This window comes from Apis laboriosa, unplaced genomic scaffold, assembly GCF_014066325.1.
Source record: "Apis laboriosa isolate Shangri-la unplaced genomic scaffold, ASM1406632v1 scaffold113_cov153, whole genome shotgun sequence".
Taxonomy (NCBI): domain Eukaryota; kingdom Metazoa; phylum Arthropoda; class Insecta; order Hymenoptera; family Apidae; genus Apis; species Apis laboriosa.
Window position 1 is genome coordinate 1,416,415 of NW_025220892.1, and position 16,665 is coordinate 1,433,079.

The window sequence follows — 16,665 nt, forward strand, 5'->3', positions numbered from 1 at the left end:
TTCAGATCAATATTAAAATTGCAATTCTTTGATTGATTTTAATTAATATCTTTATTTAAATGACAAAAAATGTAAATAAAACTTTTCTATATCTTTAAAAACAAGGATATTTAAGATAGAATAAAAATATTATTTTTATTATTATTAAATTATTAAATTATTAAAAATTATATTAATATTATTTCTTAGATATTTGATATTTGATATAATTTTTCATAAAAAGCTATATCAATTAGATCATATTTTTAAAAAATATTCACATATTTAAACTGCAAGAAATATTTATTGCAAATTTTTTAGAATTATAATTTTATTTAACAATTTTCCATTCATTATAAATAAACTTGTTTATTTGTCAACTATATAAAATCAACTAAGGAATGCGCAACTTTGGATAATTGCCAGAGAACGGCGCACATATGCTATTTACTTGTATATATTCACGCATGCGCAAAATCATTCAGTCCGCGTAATTCTCGCGAGTATCGTAATCGTAGAATTTGTGCAAGTTTTTCTATTGAAAATAAAATGAGAATCATAGTAAAAATTTTATCAAATCATCAAATGAATAAATTCAAACAAGTGTATAATTAAAGATCAGCCTTAATTAATAAATTGCCGTGCAATGTGAATCCACTCGATCTCATTGAAACTAACCTAACCTATGTTCGTCGGATAAACACCCGAGTGACGTTTGAGGTGAGTCAACGCTGACCTGGCTTCGTTTCATAGCGAGATTTCGCGTTTTGTCACAAGCTTCTCGCTACGCGAGAAAGGAAATATGGATAATTAAAATTCCACGTGAATAATCGAATTATCTTTGATTTTAAATTCGTAGTGTTTCATAGAACATAAAAACAATTATTCTATTTTATCGCAAGAATAAAATTCCACCCGATTTATGATAGACATTTTTTGGCCTTTCAACGATCATCATCACCGAGGTATTTAAAGATATACAGACATCTTGTTCAATTATCAGCTATCTGAAAAATAATATGTATCAAAAAATAAATTATTATGTTTATAATTTTCAGGATTGTTTTAATATTAGAATAATTTTGTGAGATATTTTATATAAGGAATAGAACACAAATAGCGCAAGTAGCTTTTTCTCAGAATTGGTAATCAAAGAAGGCGATAAGCATAACAAACTGTCTTTCTTTGAAATTGTTGATTAAGAGCGATAAAATTATTTTTCTTCTTTTTGAGAACTGAATGTTAATTGGAATTTTTTGCATAGTATGGTTTAATACGATAATTGGCGGTTTTATTTTTAGTCTGTGCAAGATTCTTTATTGTTTTTCTTTAGAAAAAAAAAAACATATCTCAAGTAAAAATATGAAAATATATAAAAATATAAAAATGAATATTTTATCGCGTATATAAGAAAAAAAGTTTTTTTACTTCAATTTTCTTAGTTATATTTCTTTGTTTTAATATATTTTTTAATTTTATAAACATTTGCATTAATAAATATTTTCTACAAAGTTTAAATTAAATTAAAAAGGAACGTTTAGAAACATTTTTCTTTAGAAGGGGGGAAAAAATAGGGATGACGAAAAATCATGGTTTAATACAGATTCAAAGTCTATTCTTATCTTCTATTAATCCCGAATGTCCGTTTACTTTGATAACGACCAAGGTTAAATAACATATTATTACACGAATATATAAACATAGTTATTGATTAGTTTAACACAACACGTCTTCAGAATATTGTTATTTCTTGTTCGAAAATAAAAAAATACATAATTGTTATGTAAATCTAATTCAATAATCAGCATTTTTTATGTACTTCATTTACTTCATTACGATTTTAATAATTTAATATATTGCTATATTAAAAGTTCAATTTATTAAATACAAAAAAAATGAAGTATTCAGAAGTATTTATTTATTTCCTATAAACGTAAAATATAGAGAAAGATCTTTAGAATACTGAAAGATCTTTAGAATCTGTAGATTTTAAAAGTTAAAAATAAAAGTTAAAACAAAAATATCGGTTGAAACTTACTTATGTTAAAATAATTTAATCGGATAATGAAAAAGTCAGTAATATCAGGGAAATAAATATCTCATTCTATTTCGCTTCATCTAATAAGGCCACCTTAAATTGCTTGTAACTTAATAAATAATATTCTATTGATATTTTTGCGTTTATTTTGACTTTTAAAATTCATTTCAACACCTTGTATACATATCTATATACCAACATTACAGTTAAGTTAATTTTTAATTTTCAGCGTCTAAATCGACTCAATACCGACAAACATGGCTGTGCAAACGTCTCATTTGGAGGCTATCCAAGCGCTACCTGGCGACACACCCGGCGAGAAATACAGATGGATAAGCGATCTAATAAAAGAACGATTGTCCGAGTCGAACAGCCTGGAAGAGGTGATCGAATCCGAGAAGATTCCCAGGCCGCTCGTATCTTTTGTTCAAATACACGCGGCTATGATGTTGAACAAAAAGAATCCAAATGATCAGAGCACCTATGCGGCTATAGCGGAGGCTCTCAAATCCAGAGACGAAATAATCGTGAATAAAGCGTTACAGGCGAACAATTTTTTCAATGGAACCAACGAATATATAACTAATGTTCAGTACTTTTTCAACTACCTCTTTCCATACGTTTCTTTAAACACCAGAAGGCGAATCATCAATGTTTTAGCCTCTCGACTGGCGTCCAAGAATCCTGCCCTGGCCGAAGAATTCTTCAAGGCGGTGGCTTCGTTTTACGGGCTGAAACAAGCGCTGCCGTTGCTACCAGCTTGCAGCGAGTCTTTCATGTACAACATTATCATAGAGAAAAGAATCGTTCTAAGTCGGAAGCTGATCAAGCAGATCTTCCGCAAGAATCCGGATTTCATCGTGCGCTACTTTAAATTGAGCGAGCAGAACGTCGATCCCTGCGAGAGGCGTCTTCATCCGATAAATATTTATAAGTTCAGCGACTTCCTGCCCAAATTGATCAAGAAGAGATTGGACTCGTTCGTGGAATTGTACGAGATGTTCGAGCCGAGAGTGACTCTTAGCAATCTGTGCGCAGAGGCGTTTCTGAAAAATGGCAAGGAGCATTTGCAGCAAAAACCCAAGCTGTATATCAAGATTCTTCCATTGAAAAGAATCAGTAATAACTGCATGGAAATCATATTTCCGAAATTATTCCCCACGAACATTGATAACTTCGAAACGGATAGCATGTTGGATTACTTGGAGTACTATCGACAGGATAAAAAGCTCGATTTCTTCTTGAAATCTTACAAACAAGTATACGGTAAGAGTATCCTTGATGATTCGAATAAAGTAACGGCGACGTTGCTGAAGATGTTACCTGTCAAGGAACGAATCAAACAGGCGAGAATCAAATTGCAAAGAGACAGCTCGGACGAGAGGATGGATTATACAATTTGTTGGAAATGTTACTTGCCCATCAATGAATCGATACCACAGTTGAAGGAACAGATAAATACCACCTCGGAAATGGAGTATAGATCGGCACTAGTGTGTAAGATGATATATTCGTGCAAGGTGAACAACGATGACGAAGCTCTGTTAGAAACCATGATGTACATCAAGATCAGGCACAAGAACGAGCAAGGTTTGTTCCTGATGCAAGTGTTCGAGATATTGCTCAAGCTTTACGATCTTCCCCAAATGGGTGAGAATTTCTGGTCGATCTTGATGGATATAATCATGCGTGCCCACATAAAGGGGGATCTGAATATCAGAAACACGACCGGCGTGAGAATAGTGGAGGCCGCCATCCATCATAAAATTCTTCAATCCCAACCCATCTATCAGATGATCGAAATATTTATGGAATTAAAGATGATGAGCTACATGGACAACTGGAACATTCTTGAGAAATATTCCGAGTACGAAAGAACGTGTTTGGAGATTTGTATAACAATAGCTTCTCAGAAATATGATTCCGACCAGCAACCGTGGAAACAGAACAAAGTCGAGATGGTGTACAATCTCTGCTCTTCGATATATCATTTCAACGATACTCACATAAACAAAACCTATCGCGTGGAACGCATGTCGATCAAGAACTATCCTTGGCTGATGGGAAAAGTCAAGGAAATTTTGTCTGCGGATGACGAGAGACGTAATCAATACGTTATCGACAATCTAAAACGTATATTAACGAAACACGAACAAGATTTATACGAAAGTTTGGTGGTTGAAGAGATCGCGAGCGTGAGCAAAGGCGAGGCGTTAGAGGTTCTGAAAAGAAATCCAGAAAAGATTCTGGCACATTGGAAGGAATACCTGGACGGATGTCAGGACATTTCGTACACGGAGCACACGATGCGATTCCTCAAGGCTTCTCGCTGGTACAACGAGATCCCAATCAAGTTCGTCGAGCAATCTCTCCAGGATTTGGCGAAGAAGAAGAAAGTCTGTAAGATCTTGGTCAACCTCGTGGACGGTGACACGTTCTCGAGAATCGTGGAACCGTTCATTCCAACGGACAAATCGATAGACATACAAAACGAGGAGGCGAAAACTAATTACGAATTGATCGAGCACATTATCCATTGCATGATACTCGCGAATCCACCTGTTTCCCTGACCCTTCTGACCAAACTCTTCGAGGGAGACTACTTGTCCGTCGCTCTGGCGGCTCTGATAAATGTTTGCAGAAGAACGAACGCAATGGACACGATATCGTTCGCCAGAACGTTGGCCAATCAGAGGGTGTCCGTTCGGAAGCACGGAATAAGATTGATGCATATGCTCGCGCCTCGCGATCAATTAATCAACTTCCTTCAAGCGCAGTGGGAGATCGAGGAGAATCACTCCATACGAGAAGTCTTGTTCTCCAAGAGTATGGAATTGTTCAGGGATGATCCCGAATCGGTCACCTGGTCTCATCTCGCTTGTTTAATCTCCATGCTCACGCCGAAAGACGAACACTTGTTCTCGAACGTGTTGTCACTGATAAAACGTACTCCCAACGAGTACGTGATCGATTTCATGAAACTTGCCTTATACACGATCGACAAATTCGCGGAGGCGAATGAAATCGGGAAAGGAAAGATCACCCATTACGTCAAGTCATTCTTGAGCTCCATAGACGCGGGCATTTGCAATCTTCTGTCCGAAGATTTCTTCGAACAACTCGTGCGAAGGTTCTTCTTCCATCAAGATTCTGGGATCTCGAATTGCGCCATCAGGTACATAGTCGGCAATATGTTGCGCCTACCCGCGGATAAATTCGACAATCTGATGAAAATTATGTGCAACGTGTTGAAAGAGATTGTGAAGAGAGGTTGGGACGTGGCACATCCCGAGAATCCTTGTTTCTATCCGGTGAACGAGATTGTGTGTCGGTTCATCGACGACGTCGTTCATTATTCGTACTCGTTTCAACCTTCTGCAATTAAGTATCAATTGATCGACGGGATTCTGTCCACATTCCTCGTCGTTCTTACCCCACAAACGGACACGATGTCATACCTGATGCTGGTATTCGCCAGGGAACAAATATCCTCGAAAACGCCCAAAGAGTTCGGGATGAATCTGGGCCAAAGGATTATCGAGCTGATCGAGATGTTCTCGATTCTCTTCATCTTTTACATGACTGATATTTTATGTAACATGCTGAGCGAGGTGAACTTATTCCAGGAATACAATAATAATTACGACACGATCGATATAAAATTGGAAGTGATAGAGGGATTGATAGAGATCGGATCGGTCGAGGCTGGTATCGTTGCTGCCAAATTATCGGGCACCATCACGTTGGACGAATGTTCTGAAAGATACAACAATCTTATGATCAAGTTGTCCAAATATAATGATCCTGTGATCAAGGGTATAGTCTGTTCTATTATCAATAGAAAAAAGTTCTAGGGTCGATGGAAAAGATTTACAATTGGATTTATCAAATTGGAAAGAAGATAATCGATGAATTGATCACTGATGTTGATCGTTGATTATACTTCGTGTTATCGAGGAATTCGATCATGGTTTCTTAATCATGCGTATACGTTCTGCTATGGAAGAGTTGGATGGAAGAAAAATGACGAACAAACGGGTGATGTTCGATGAACGCGAGGCGTCTTGAACGATTGATCTTTGTCGTCGGTGAAAGTTGGAATAACATGATGTACAATTTGAGAGATTCGATAAAGAATCGTCGAATTATGGAGATATATTTTATCGTCAGATATATATTTTTATATTTTGCATATAATTTACATCGCGCTCAAAGAAAATAACATTTTAATCCGGAACAAGATATGTGCATTTAATTATGCATTCAATATTGTACATACATATAAGATATGCAATAAAATATTGTGCAAAGATCGAAGCGTTATCCTTTTTCTTTATTTTATTTTATTGTATAATTATATTTCATTATATCTTCATTTTACAATATAACGAATTGTTAACATTTCTCCTCACATCCTTCCTTTATATCTAAATTAATCTATTTTCATTGAAAATTATTATTTTTTGTTTTTATTTTACATTCTACTTTATTTTTATAGAAAATTAAATCGTCGAAACATACAAAATGGGTAAAATTAAAAAAGAAAAATAACTTACAAGAAGTGTCGAAACCAGTGATGAAATTTGGGCAAGAGACGTATGCAGTGACTCCTGCTGGAGTATTAGGCCAGCAGGACCATCCATCAAAGGTCAACCGACAGTATGGCTCTGAAAAATAAAGAATATGTTAATACATAAATTAGGGAAGATTAATTATGATTAATTCTCTTATGAATTAATTTACTTTCATTATTAAAAAATATATCCATTTTTAAACTTTTTTATTAGTAATTATATGAAAAGTATCTTAACGAGTATTCAATATACAAAATTAACGTAAATTTTTGATAATCTCTTCGTAGAAGAGATATATTTCGGATTCAAAATATACATGTAATACGAATGACACGATAAAAATGGCATATATTTATTTTCACATACAAAAAAATATTAAGTAAAATTATAAGAAATATTATAGAAATATTATATTATATAATTATGTCTAATCTTACCAATGAATTCAATTTATAATTCAATTTTAAAATAATGAAAATATTAATTCTATCCTAAAATGTTTAATTTAATTCTGTATAGTAACATTCGATTAAATGTTATATTAATAATTGAAAAATATTGATGATGAAATTAAACATGAATCAACATCACTCTCGAATTAATTCCAAATAAATGTTGACTGTTGATATAAATCAATGATTAATTCTTCTAACAAAAATAGATAATATAAATTTTATAATGAAAAGTCATGTATTTTCAGGCAAATTGAATATTATAAATTCATATTCATATGCCGGATTAAACGTAAATATCTAAATTATAGATATGCATACATGGGAATGAAACACATATCAATTCAACAAAATATTAAAAATACCTATTATTTATTGGTCAGAAAGAATCTTACGTTAAGATTAATAAAAATGAAATAAAATTTTATTTTTTTTTTCAGAATCTTATAAAATAGATGAAAAATAATATTAAAAGTTTTAAATCTTAAAAAAAGTAAAAACCTGATGATTTTTTTCTTTTTTTGTTTTTCTTGAATAAACAAATATAAACATAAAATATATATGAATAAACATAAAAAAAAATAGGAAATTATAAGTTTCTAATTAAATTATAAACGATTAGAACTAAAAAGTTGCAACTAGTGTTTGAAGAATTAAACAAGTTCAAGAACAGAAGAACAAAGAATTCTTTCTTCTTCTGGGAAAGAATTTTTTACACAAAAATTCAATCAAAATCCCCGAATGACGAATCCTTCTTCCTACGATTACTATTTGAATAAAACGGAGACAGAAGTTTGGTTTCCTCTGACAAACAAATCTTTGATTCAAGCTTTGAAAACTTTTGTCTCTTTCAAAGAATTTTACGTCACGAATTTTTTTTTTTTTTTTTACAGTACGAAATCTTTGCTTTTCATCTTTTTAAAATGAAAATAAAAAAAATTTTATTTTTTCTCTCTATTATATTTTATCTCTAGAAGACTACTATAAAATAGAGCAATTTTAAACAAATATCATTGCTACGTTTACCGAAAATTTCAATGTTTTAATGCCAAAAAAATGTTTCACTTTTATTTATATTATTAAACCTTAAAAAAAATCAAAAAGTTTCAACCTTTTTTTTTTATATTTTACTTATATTCTACAAAATTGTGAATTTCATTTATTTTATTGTGTATATATTGTTATTTTATATTAAAAATTATTGTTATAATAATAATAATATATATTTTTTGTCTCTTTCAAATTCAAATCAGATGGAAATAATTGTGTTATTCTATGAATTTATATTTGAATTGAATATTTCTATTTGCTGCATTTATGCAAATGTTATGGACAAAATTATTTTAAATATTCTATGCAATAGAATAATTAAACATATCATTAAATGTAACAATAGATAAAGAAACAATAATATGATAAGATATAAAAGCACAATAAAATGGAATATTTCAAATGAATGAGATAATTCATAATTTTCATAATTCATAATTTTAAATAGAACATTACGTCAGAAAATAAATAAATAAAATAAATACTACTATGTAACGTAATAATCATGATTAGAACAATTATAAATAAAATAATATAATACAATAAATAAAATATAAAAAAAAATATTAAATTGTTTTGAAAATATAAAATTGGAAAAATAATATTTATTAATATTAGTATGCTAGTCTTGGATAAAAATTTGACAATATTATATGATTGAATTTGATAAATATTATTGATTTATGAAACAGAATTCACTGATGAATTTTATTGATAATGTGTTAATAATAAATAATGTTTTAAATATAGATCCAATAAGGAAGAATAATATATTATAGATATATAATATAAAATAAATAAAAATATATATTAAATTAAAAAAATTACAAATTGTTTTCTATTTAAATAAATATATTCATTTTTTTTAAATTATACATGCAAATATATTAAGAGAAAATAAAAATTGATCGTTATAAATATCAATGTGTTTATATCATACATTGAATTAAATTTTTAATCTTTTATTTTTAATCGTTTATTGAAAAAAACGGAAATCATAAATCAAACATGATTATCTTTTTTTTTTCAAATAATTTTTTTGTAGCATTTTATTATCGGAATACGTGTATTGTACCATGACTATATGCATTAACCACGATCGATTTTCCTAACAGACCTTGCATTACTCATTTTGAGACAACCTTAGAGGATGCTAATTAAATGATGAAATCATATTACGAAACAACTATTCGTAAACATTGTTCTATGAATTTCATTTATTTTATCTTTGCATTTAAATAGATTTATATTATGAATATACATTGATAATATTTATAAATATTTTTGATAAATTCATTTATATCAAATTCATTTATTTATATACAAAAAAATAAAATTTAAATTTTCAAAATTTCAATTATATTATATTTTCAAATAATACTATAACTTTAAATTTTTTAATTTTTAAATATTTTATATATTTTATATATTTCAATTGTTGAAATATGAAAGCTTTCAAAATTTCACTATTTAGTAAAAGTTAGTTTAGTTTTTTTAAAAATTTCAATTTTTCTCTTATTAAGAGAGAAATTATTAAAATTATTAAAATTATTAGAAAAATATTCTATCAACGGAAAAACAATTTCTTAATCAATATAATCAATATAATTTCTTAATCAATAATAAATATCAACTCAAATACACAATAGATCTTTGTCTATTTTTACCCATATATATTCCTCCATTTCTCTGAAAAGCAATAATCCACAAGATTGTCCGCAGAATCCGTACTCCTAACCTACCTTCATATACCCGAACAAGTCGGTCAACATCTAGTCATTTTACTTGGCCACGTTATTATACATTCTATTTCGAAATAACGAACCATTAACAATAAGATATACGTATTTCTGAAATGATGATCCTAACTTGAGACTCTACTGAGTTTAACTCTCCTGACTTTGTTTCAGGAAGCGAATTATTATCCATATATTGCTTGTCTTTGCTATATGAACTTTCAAGATAATTGTTATCTCTCTTTTTTTCTTGTTTCATTTACAAAAAGAATAATATTAATATTTAAAATATCTATTTATATAACAGTTAATATTATTAATACAAAAATTAGAGAAAAAAGTTTCTTTGTTTTTGAGATATTACATACTTAACGTGTATTTATAAATTAAAAAATTTATATCATAAATTATAAAATATTATTTACATAATGAATATTTACAGAAAGAATTCCTATTTTCTGAGAAGGAAAGAAAATTATCTTTATAAATTTTAATGATAAGGTGCCGTAATAATATGCATCTTTAAATAATAGATTTTATTTCATTTTGTTCTCGCAAGATTTTTAGAAATTTCTAATTAATATAATGATGGATAATTATTCTAATAAGTTCTATATATTGTAGAACTATATATATATTATCCATTTTATCAAAACAATATTATTTTATTTTATTATAAAATTTTGTTCAAAATTTTTATTATTTTATGGGTTCAATATTTTTTTTATCCATTTTTAAATAATCGCTGATTAACAAATAATTATGATAATGATTGTAATTATAATTATAATAATTTGCTTATTTTTCTTTTTACACTTTCTTAATACTTAAGTATACATATATTCATTTATTTATATAGATTTATACATATATATATATATATATATATATATTATATACTATATACTATATAGTATATAGTATACATACTATATACTATATAGTATATAGTATACATACTATATACTATATTATATACTATATACTAAACTTTAGTATATTCATATACTAAAACTTTTTAAAAATTCCATATATTTTATCATTAAGGTCCTTAGTTTGCTTAATCCGCCCCTGAACTACTATAGTATACTTATCTTGATACGTCAACATAAATTATTTAAGTAATTCTCGAGAAGTCAAGTGATAGAAACAAGGATTATTCTACAATCATATTCTACAGTTATATTCTACACTCTTTAGTATTTACTTGTGTAGGAAATACGAAAAATCTTTCTTTTTAAATTGATTTTTTTAATTTTAGTACATTGAACTTCTCTGGATAAAAAATATTTACGTGTTATCGTATCAATAAAAAAAAAGTGATGAAAAATACATTTTAATCGTTCTATATTAACTTAAATGTGATTAAAATATACCATGAAATCTAATTAAACGTTGTTAATGAAATCTAAAATCAATTAACGGATTTGGTGTGCATCTAATTTAATGAGATTTAATCATAAAGAAGATTAATAAGAATAAAAGAGTGCTAATAAAAGAGTGTAAGTTATATAAAAATTATAAATCGAATGTGTATTTTTTTACTTCTCTCTATATGTAAAATGATGTGAATAAATTATGATGTGAATAAAATTGATAAATAAAAATCATGCAATTTGGTTCAATGTATGAAGTATATATGTCTTCGATTCTAAATTTTTTCGAATTTTCAAATAATTTTTAAAGTTTTGAAAAATTTTCAACATATAAAAAGAAGAAGTGAATGAGATCAAAATTAAAAATCAAGTTTAAAACTTGAACATGTTTTTCAAATGCTTTTAATAATCGATCGAATAATTTTTTTCCAGATATGAAAATAAGAAAATGAGATGCCAGAAAGTATTATTGTTTTTCCTAACATTGGCTCTTTCCACACATATAAACGATGCCTATAGAATTTTGTGCCTCTTCCCGTACAACGGAAAAAGTCATTTTATAATGTTCGAGGCCCTGTGCAAGGGACTAGCGAATAAAGGACATCAAATCGACATGATCAGCCATTTTCCATTGAAGAAACCGATTCCTAATTACACGGACATTATTGATTTAAATGGAACGAGGAAAACAATAGTGAGCAGTTTCACCATTGATTTTGCCCAGATGTTAGATCGATCACTCATATATTATATGGCTACAGATTTTGGTACTTCTTTATGCTACTTAATGGGCAACGAAAAGATGCAAAAATTCATTAAAAACCCACCCAACGATCCACCTTACGATCTCATAATTACAGAGGTAAATTATTGATTATAATTAATTATAATTTAAAATTAACGAAAGTAATAATTATATATTTTTCAATATTTCAAGTATATTTCTAAAAAATAAAATATAAATAGATATAAATAAAAATAAATATAAATAGATATAAAATAAAATATGATCTTATTAAAAAAATGATGTTATTTGCGTTACTATTTCCGATAAACGTTTTATTTATCTATATTTATAAAAAAATTAAAATAATTTAAATATCAAATATTTAATTTAAAAAAAAATTATTAAGATTATTAAATAATAATATTTATGATAATTATTAAAATTATTAAATTATTAAAACGATTAAATTAATAAATTTTAATTTAGTCGATAATTAGAGGCTGTACTAATTATATGGAATTACGTTATGTTTAACGAATTATGTTAAAAATAACATTATTAATTTTTACTTAGAAAATTGCAAAATTGTAAAGATAAGATTTTCTATAAAAAATATTTGATTAAAGGTCATAATGTTTATATATATATATGTGAATATTATATAATATTGTGAAACATGTAAAAATATTTTAACATGTATATTTTGTAATATTCTAATATACATTTTCGAATATATTAATGTTTTAGTATTATTTAACTTTAATGCAATTTATTAATTCCGAATTATAAAAATTCATTTTGAAAATTTATTTATTTATCATAATTTATGCACGGTTAAAATAAACTTTATCTTTCAATTTTTTTCTATCTATATAAGTATCGTTATATTATACTTTATTATGTAATTTAATCAAGTAAATATTAAACCTTTTTATAATTGCCTCAAAAATTGATAATGCATCGATAACAATGTTAGTGACGAATGACTTATATTTCTTCATTATTTCAAAATAAAATTTATATAATTTATTTTTTATCACGTGCATTCGTAATGAAAATATAAATTAACGTTATAAATTAACGTTATAAATTAACGTTAAAAGTATCATTAATTTTTATAATGCAAAAAATCAATATAAGATACGAATAACATAGAGTCCATTGTCCAAGCATTGTTGCATAATTTTTTAACTATTTTACGATATTTAATTGGAACATGATATTTAATGGTAATGGTAACTTTTTAATGTTAATTTAATCTTTTTTTTTTTTTTTTTTGTAAATAAGAAAATTATTTTTTAACGAGAAAAAACGTATACGTAAAATTAATTTTAGCAATAATTTAGAAATTATGATAATCAACATTTATTTTTAATTAAGATTTCTATATTATAATGTTAAACTTCGAGGAATTATACATATACTTTTTCTTTTCTCAGTATTTCGCCTCACCGTGTTATTTGGGATTTGGTCATTTGTTGAACGCACCAGTGGCTATTGCAGTATCGTTTCTGGAAATGCCCTATATCGATAATTTTATGGGAAGTCCATTGAATTATGGCTTCTTTTCGGGACATTATAACGATTATCCTGTAGTGGATACGTTCCTCGATCGTCTGTGGAATTTCATCGTTAATTACAAGGAAGAGCAAAAATTTTACTATTACACGAGCGATCAAACCGATATAATGAGAAAATATCTAGGTTTACCGAATATACCAGATATCAGAGAATTGGAAAGAAACGTGAGCCTGGCTATAGTGAACTCACATCACAGTTATCACGGGATCAGAGCGGTCACGCCAGCTATCGTCGAAGTTGGTGGATTACACATCGTTGAATCCGATCAGAAAGTAAATCCGGTAAGATTTTGAAAAGTTTTTGCTTTTTCCTAATCATTTTTTTTGAGAATTTTGAAGTTCTTATTCTCTGTGAATTTTCCTCATAGAAAGATCTCATTTTTTTTTCTTTTTTTAAAATATTGCTCAAACTTACTTTTATAATTTTCTTTAAAATTTTATTCTAATTTTTTTTAATTTTTTTAAACCAATCATTCCATCACCTCTCCAGTAAAGGGAAACGATAAGGAATAGTTTCTCGTTTTATAGGAATTGAAGGAATGGATGGATTCAGCAAATCATGGATTGGTGTATTTCTCAATGGGCTCCATATTGGCCATCGAAGAGATGTCAAAAGAGATGATATCAATCTTTTACCAATCGTTCGCGAAAATATCACCAATAAAAGTGTTGATAAGATGTGCCAATTCAACCAAGTTACCTCCTGGTTTACCCAGTAACGCGATGACGTTCTCTTGGATCCCTCAGATTGCTGTTTTAAGTAAATAAATCACATATTTTTTTTAGAAAAAAAAAAAACATAAACGTATATTATATTATACAATTTATTAATTCAGAATTTTGCTTTTCTTTAAACGAATATCTTCTTCAAGAATGATTAAAAGAAGTTAATGAGAAGTAATAAAAGCAGTTTCAAAGAAAATTTTTTTAATATATGGAGAATCGTAAAACCAACCAAGATCCAAAGAAAGTTACAGAGAGTAGCGCGTAATTTATGGATCATATTGGATTAAAAGATCTTATTTCTCACAGGACATAAAAATACGCGAGTATTCATAACGCATGGAGGCTTTGGAGGAACTCAGGAAGCCATTTATTATGAAGTCCCTATGATAGGAATACCTGTATTCTCTGATCAAAAAAAGAACATCTATACCTTGGCCCAGAAGAATATAGCTGTTGCAATAGATATCGACAACATCAACGAGGATGTCATAAATACTGCTTTAGATGCTGTTTTACATGATCCTAAATACAGGTAAAATATTCTAAATAATTTAGATATTCTATAGAAAATTAAAAAATCATTGTTTATATAAATATTGTGATGTTCATTGTGATTGTCATCATAATAATTATTAAATAACATGCTGAATCATAATATTGCACTTAGTGATTTCACTCTTATTTACAATTTTTTCAAAAATTGAGATTAATTCTTCAATAGATTATACTCATCACGTAATTGTGTTTATCATGATGATGCATAATAATATATCTCTAATAATTATTATCTAACTTTTAACCTTCTTTAACTTCATCTAAATTTTCTTGAGACGAGTATATTATCTTTTGAAATAATTTTCTACTTTATTCCATTGAAATTAAAACAGTTATAATAATACTAACTATATATCATATAATACATAACACAATAAATATGATATATTTAAAATATTATAATAAAAGATTAATTTTCCTAAAAGGAAATATTAAATTATTACAATTTCTTTACAAAAAAAAAAAAAATAAATGAAAAATAAAAGAATATAAGTCAAGCGAATATCTTTATAAGAAACACATTGAAATTATTGTTATTATTATTAAATAACACTTTAATAATACTTTATTTAGATTGTTCTATATACAATTATTCAAACGATAATAATATCAAAAATAATTTATTCAGTACATTGTACAAATTGTGTATTATCAGTGACATATATCACGACAATACGTTAAAGCAAGATTATGCTAAAACAATAAATCCTGATCATACTACCAAACATATTATTGTAATCATATAATATTCATATAATATAATTATTAATTTTACATCAGATGAGATAAGATTAGATAAAAAACAATTTTCTTTTTCTTTTTTTTTTCAGAGAATCCGCAAAGAAAATATCAAAAATATTCAAAGATCGGCCAATGAGCGCGATGGATACCGCCATTTATTGGATCGAGTATGTGATAAGAAATGGGCCGCAAACTTTGAGATCGCACGCGGTGGATCTACCCTGGTGGAAATTGTATTTGATCGATGTTTTCACTTTCTTAATCGCGTGTTTCGTTCTAATGATTTATTTTCTCGTAACACTTTTGAAATTTTTATTTCGACATTTCCTTAAGATCGGAATTCAAACGAAAAGGAAAACGAACTGAAAGAAATTATGAAAAATATAAATGAAATTAATAACTATAAGTTAATGATGTATGTAGTATGCATGCAAATAAAGGATCGTTGTTTCCTTCGAAAATTATAAAATAAAATAAAATTATTATTTTAAATACGTATCAATGAATGAATGATAGAATGATAGAGAGGATTTTTGAAAATTTCAATAATTTTATCAACAACAAGATAACAAGAGTTGTAATAATAGAAATTTATATAATTAATAAAATAATACATAAGAGAGTGTAATATAATTATATAATAATATAATAATATAATATAATAATATAATAATTATTATATAATATATAATAATATAATAAGGAAACATTGTTATATGATAATTATAATAATAATTATAATAATATAATAATTTATAAAGTATTAGTTTTTTTCTTTCTTTTTACAATATTTACTTCGTATACACACATAATGTATGAATAATTAAAAAGAAATATGAATAAAAATGAAAATACACTTTAACATTAAATTATATAGTGTTTGATTAAGTTTTTATTAAAAATTACTTCCTTATATTATTTTCATTTCCAATTGATCGAACTCTCAAGAGTTCAAAAAAAAAGAGTACAAAAAAATTTAATCACTTGATTTCTTAAATTCAAGTATTCTTCTTTTTCTTTCTAAACTCTTTTAACTTTAAATACGTTATTCTAGGTTATTATATATTATATATTATCAAAATAATAAATATGCTTATAAAACTATATTTCATACTTAGTCATCCAATTTAC

The 16,665-nt window shown here is 27.3% G+C and overlaps 3 protein-coding genes across 8 annotated transcripts in view; 2 read left to right on the forward strand and 1 right to left on the reverse strand.

The window, feature by feature from the left end:
- The window catches only part of LOC122716493 (calcitonin gene-related peptide type 1 receptor-like), a 101,522-nt gene that overhangs the window by 27,736 nt on the left and 57,121 nt on the right, over nt 1-16,665 (reverse strand). For all 5 annotated transcript variants that reach the window (XM_043939643.1, XM_043939662.1, XM_043939634.1 and 2 more), the window contains one exon: nt 6,574-6,684. In XM_043939643.1, coding sequence (XP_043795578.1) covers nt 6,574-6,684 — 111 coding nt within the window. The remainder of the gene's footprint in view (nt 1-6,573; nt 6,685-16,665) is intronic.
- On the forward strand, nt 270-6,334 carry LOC122716451. Of its 2 annotated transcripts, none has more exons than XM_043939522.1 (2): nt 270-699; nt 2,247-6,334. In XM_043939522.1, exon 2 carries the CDS (start codon nt 2,275-2,277, stop codon nt 5,869-5,871), a length of 3,597 nt encoding a protein of 1,198 aa, XP_043795457.1. In that variant the 5' UTR covers nt 270-699; nt 2,247-2,274; the 3' UTR covers nt 5,872-6,334. The 2 variants fall into 2 exon arrangements, with proteins under 2 accessions (XP_043795457.1, XP_043795468.1); XM_043939533.1 differs by lacking the exon at nt 270-699 and adding an exon at nt 715-944.
- Nucleotides 10,997-16,162, forward strand: LOC122716484 (UDP-glucosyltransferase 2-like). Its single transcript, XM_043939614.1, has 6 exons — nt 10,997-11,331; nt 11,638-12,067; nt 13,372-13,794; nt 14,041-14,272; nt 14,545-14,770; nt 15,624-16,162. The coding sequence occupies exons 2-6, from the start codon at nt 11,654-11,656 to the stop codon at nt 15,898-15,900; spliced, it is 1,572 nt and encodes a 523-aa protein (XP_043795549.1). The 5' UTR covers nt 10,997-11,331; nt 11,638-11,653; the 3' UTR covers nt 15,901-16,162.

Bases quoted from the DNA above. Each gene is read 5' to 3' on its own strand.
- LOC122716451 (XM_043939522.1), top strand. From the start codon at position 2,275: ATGGCTGTGCAAACGTCTCATTTGGAGGCTATCCAAGCGCTACCTGGC.
- LOC122716484 (XM_043939614.1), top strand. From the start codon at position 11,654: ATGAGATGCCAGAAAGTATTATTGTTTTTCCTAACATTGGCTCTTTCC. The intron at 12,068-13,371 runs GTAAATTATTGA...TTCTTTTCTCAG, and splicing joins ACGATCTCATAATTACAGAG to TATTTCGCCTCACCGTGTTA. The intron at 13,795-14,040 runs GTAAGATTTTGA...CTCGTTTTATAG, and splicing joins CCGATCAGAAAGTAAATCCG to GAATTGAAGGAATGGATGGA.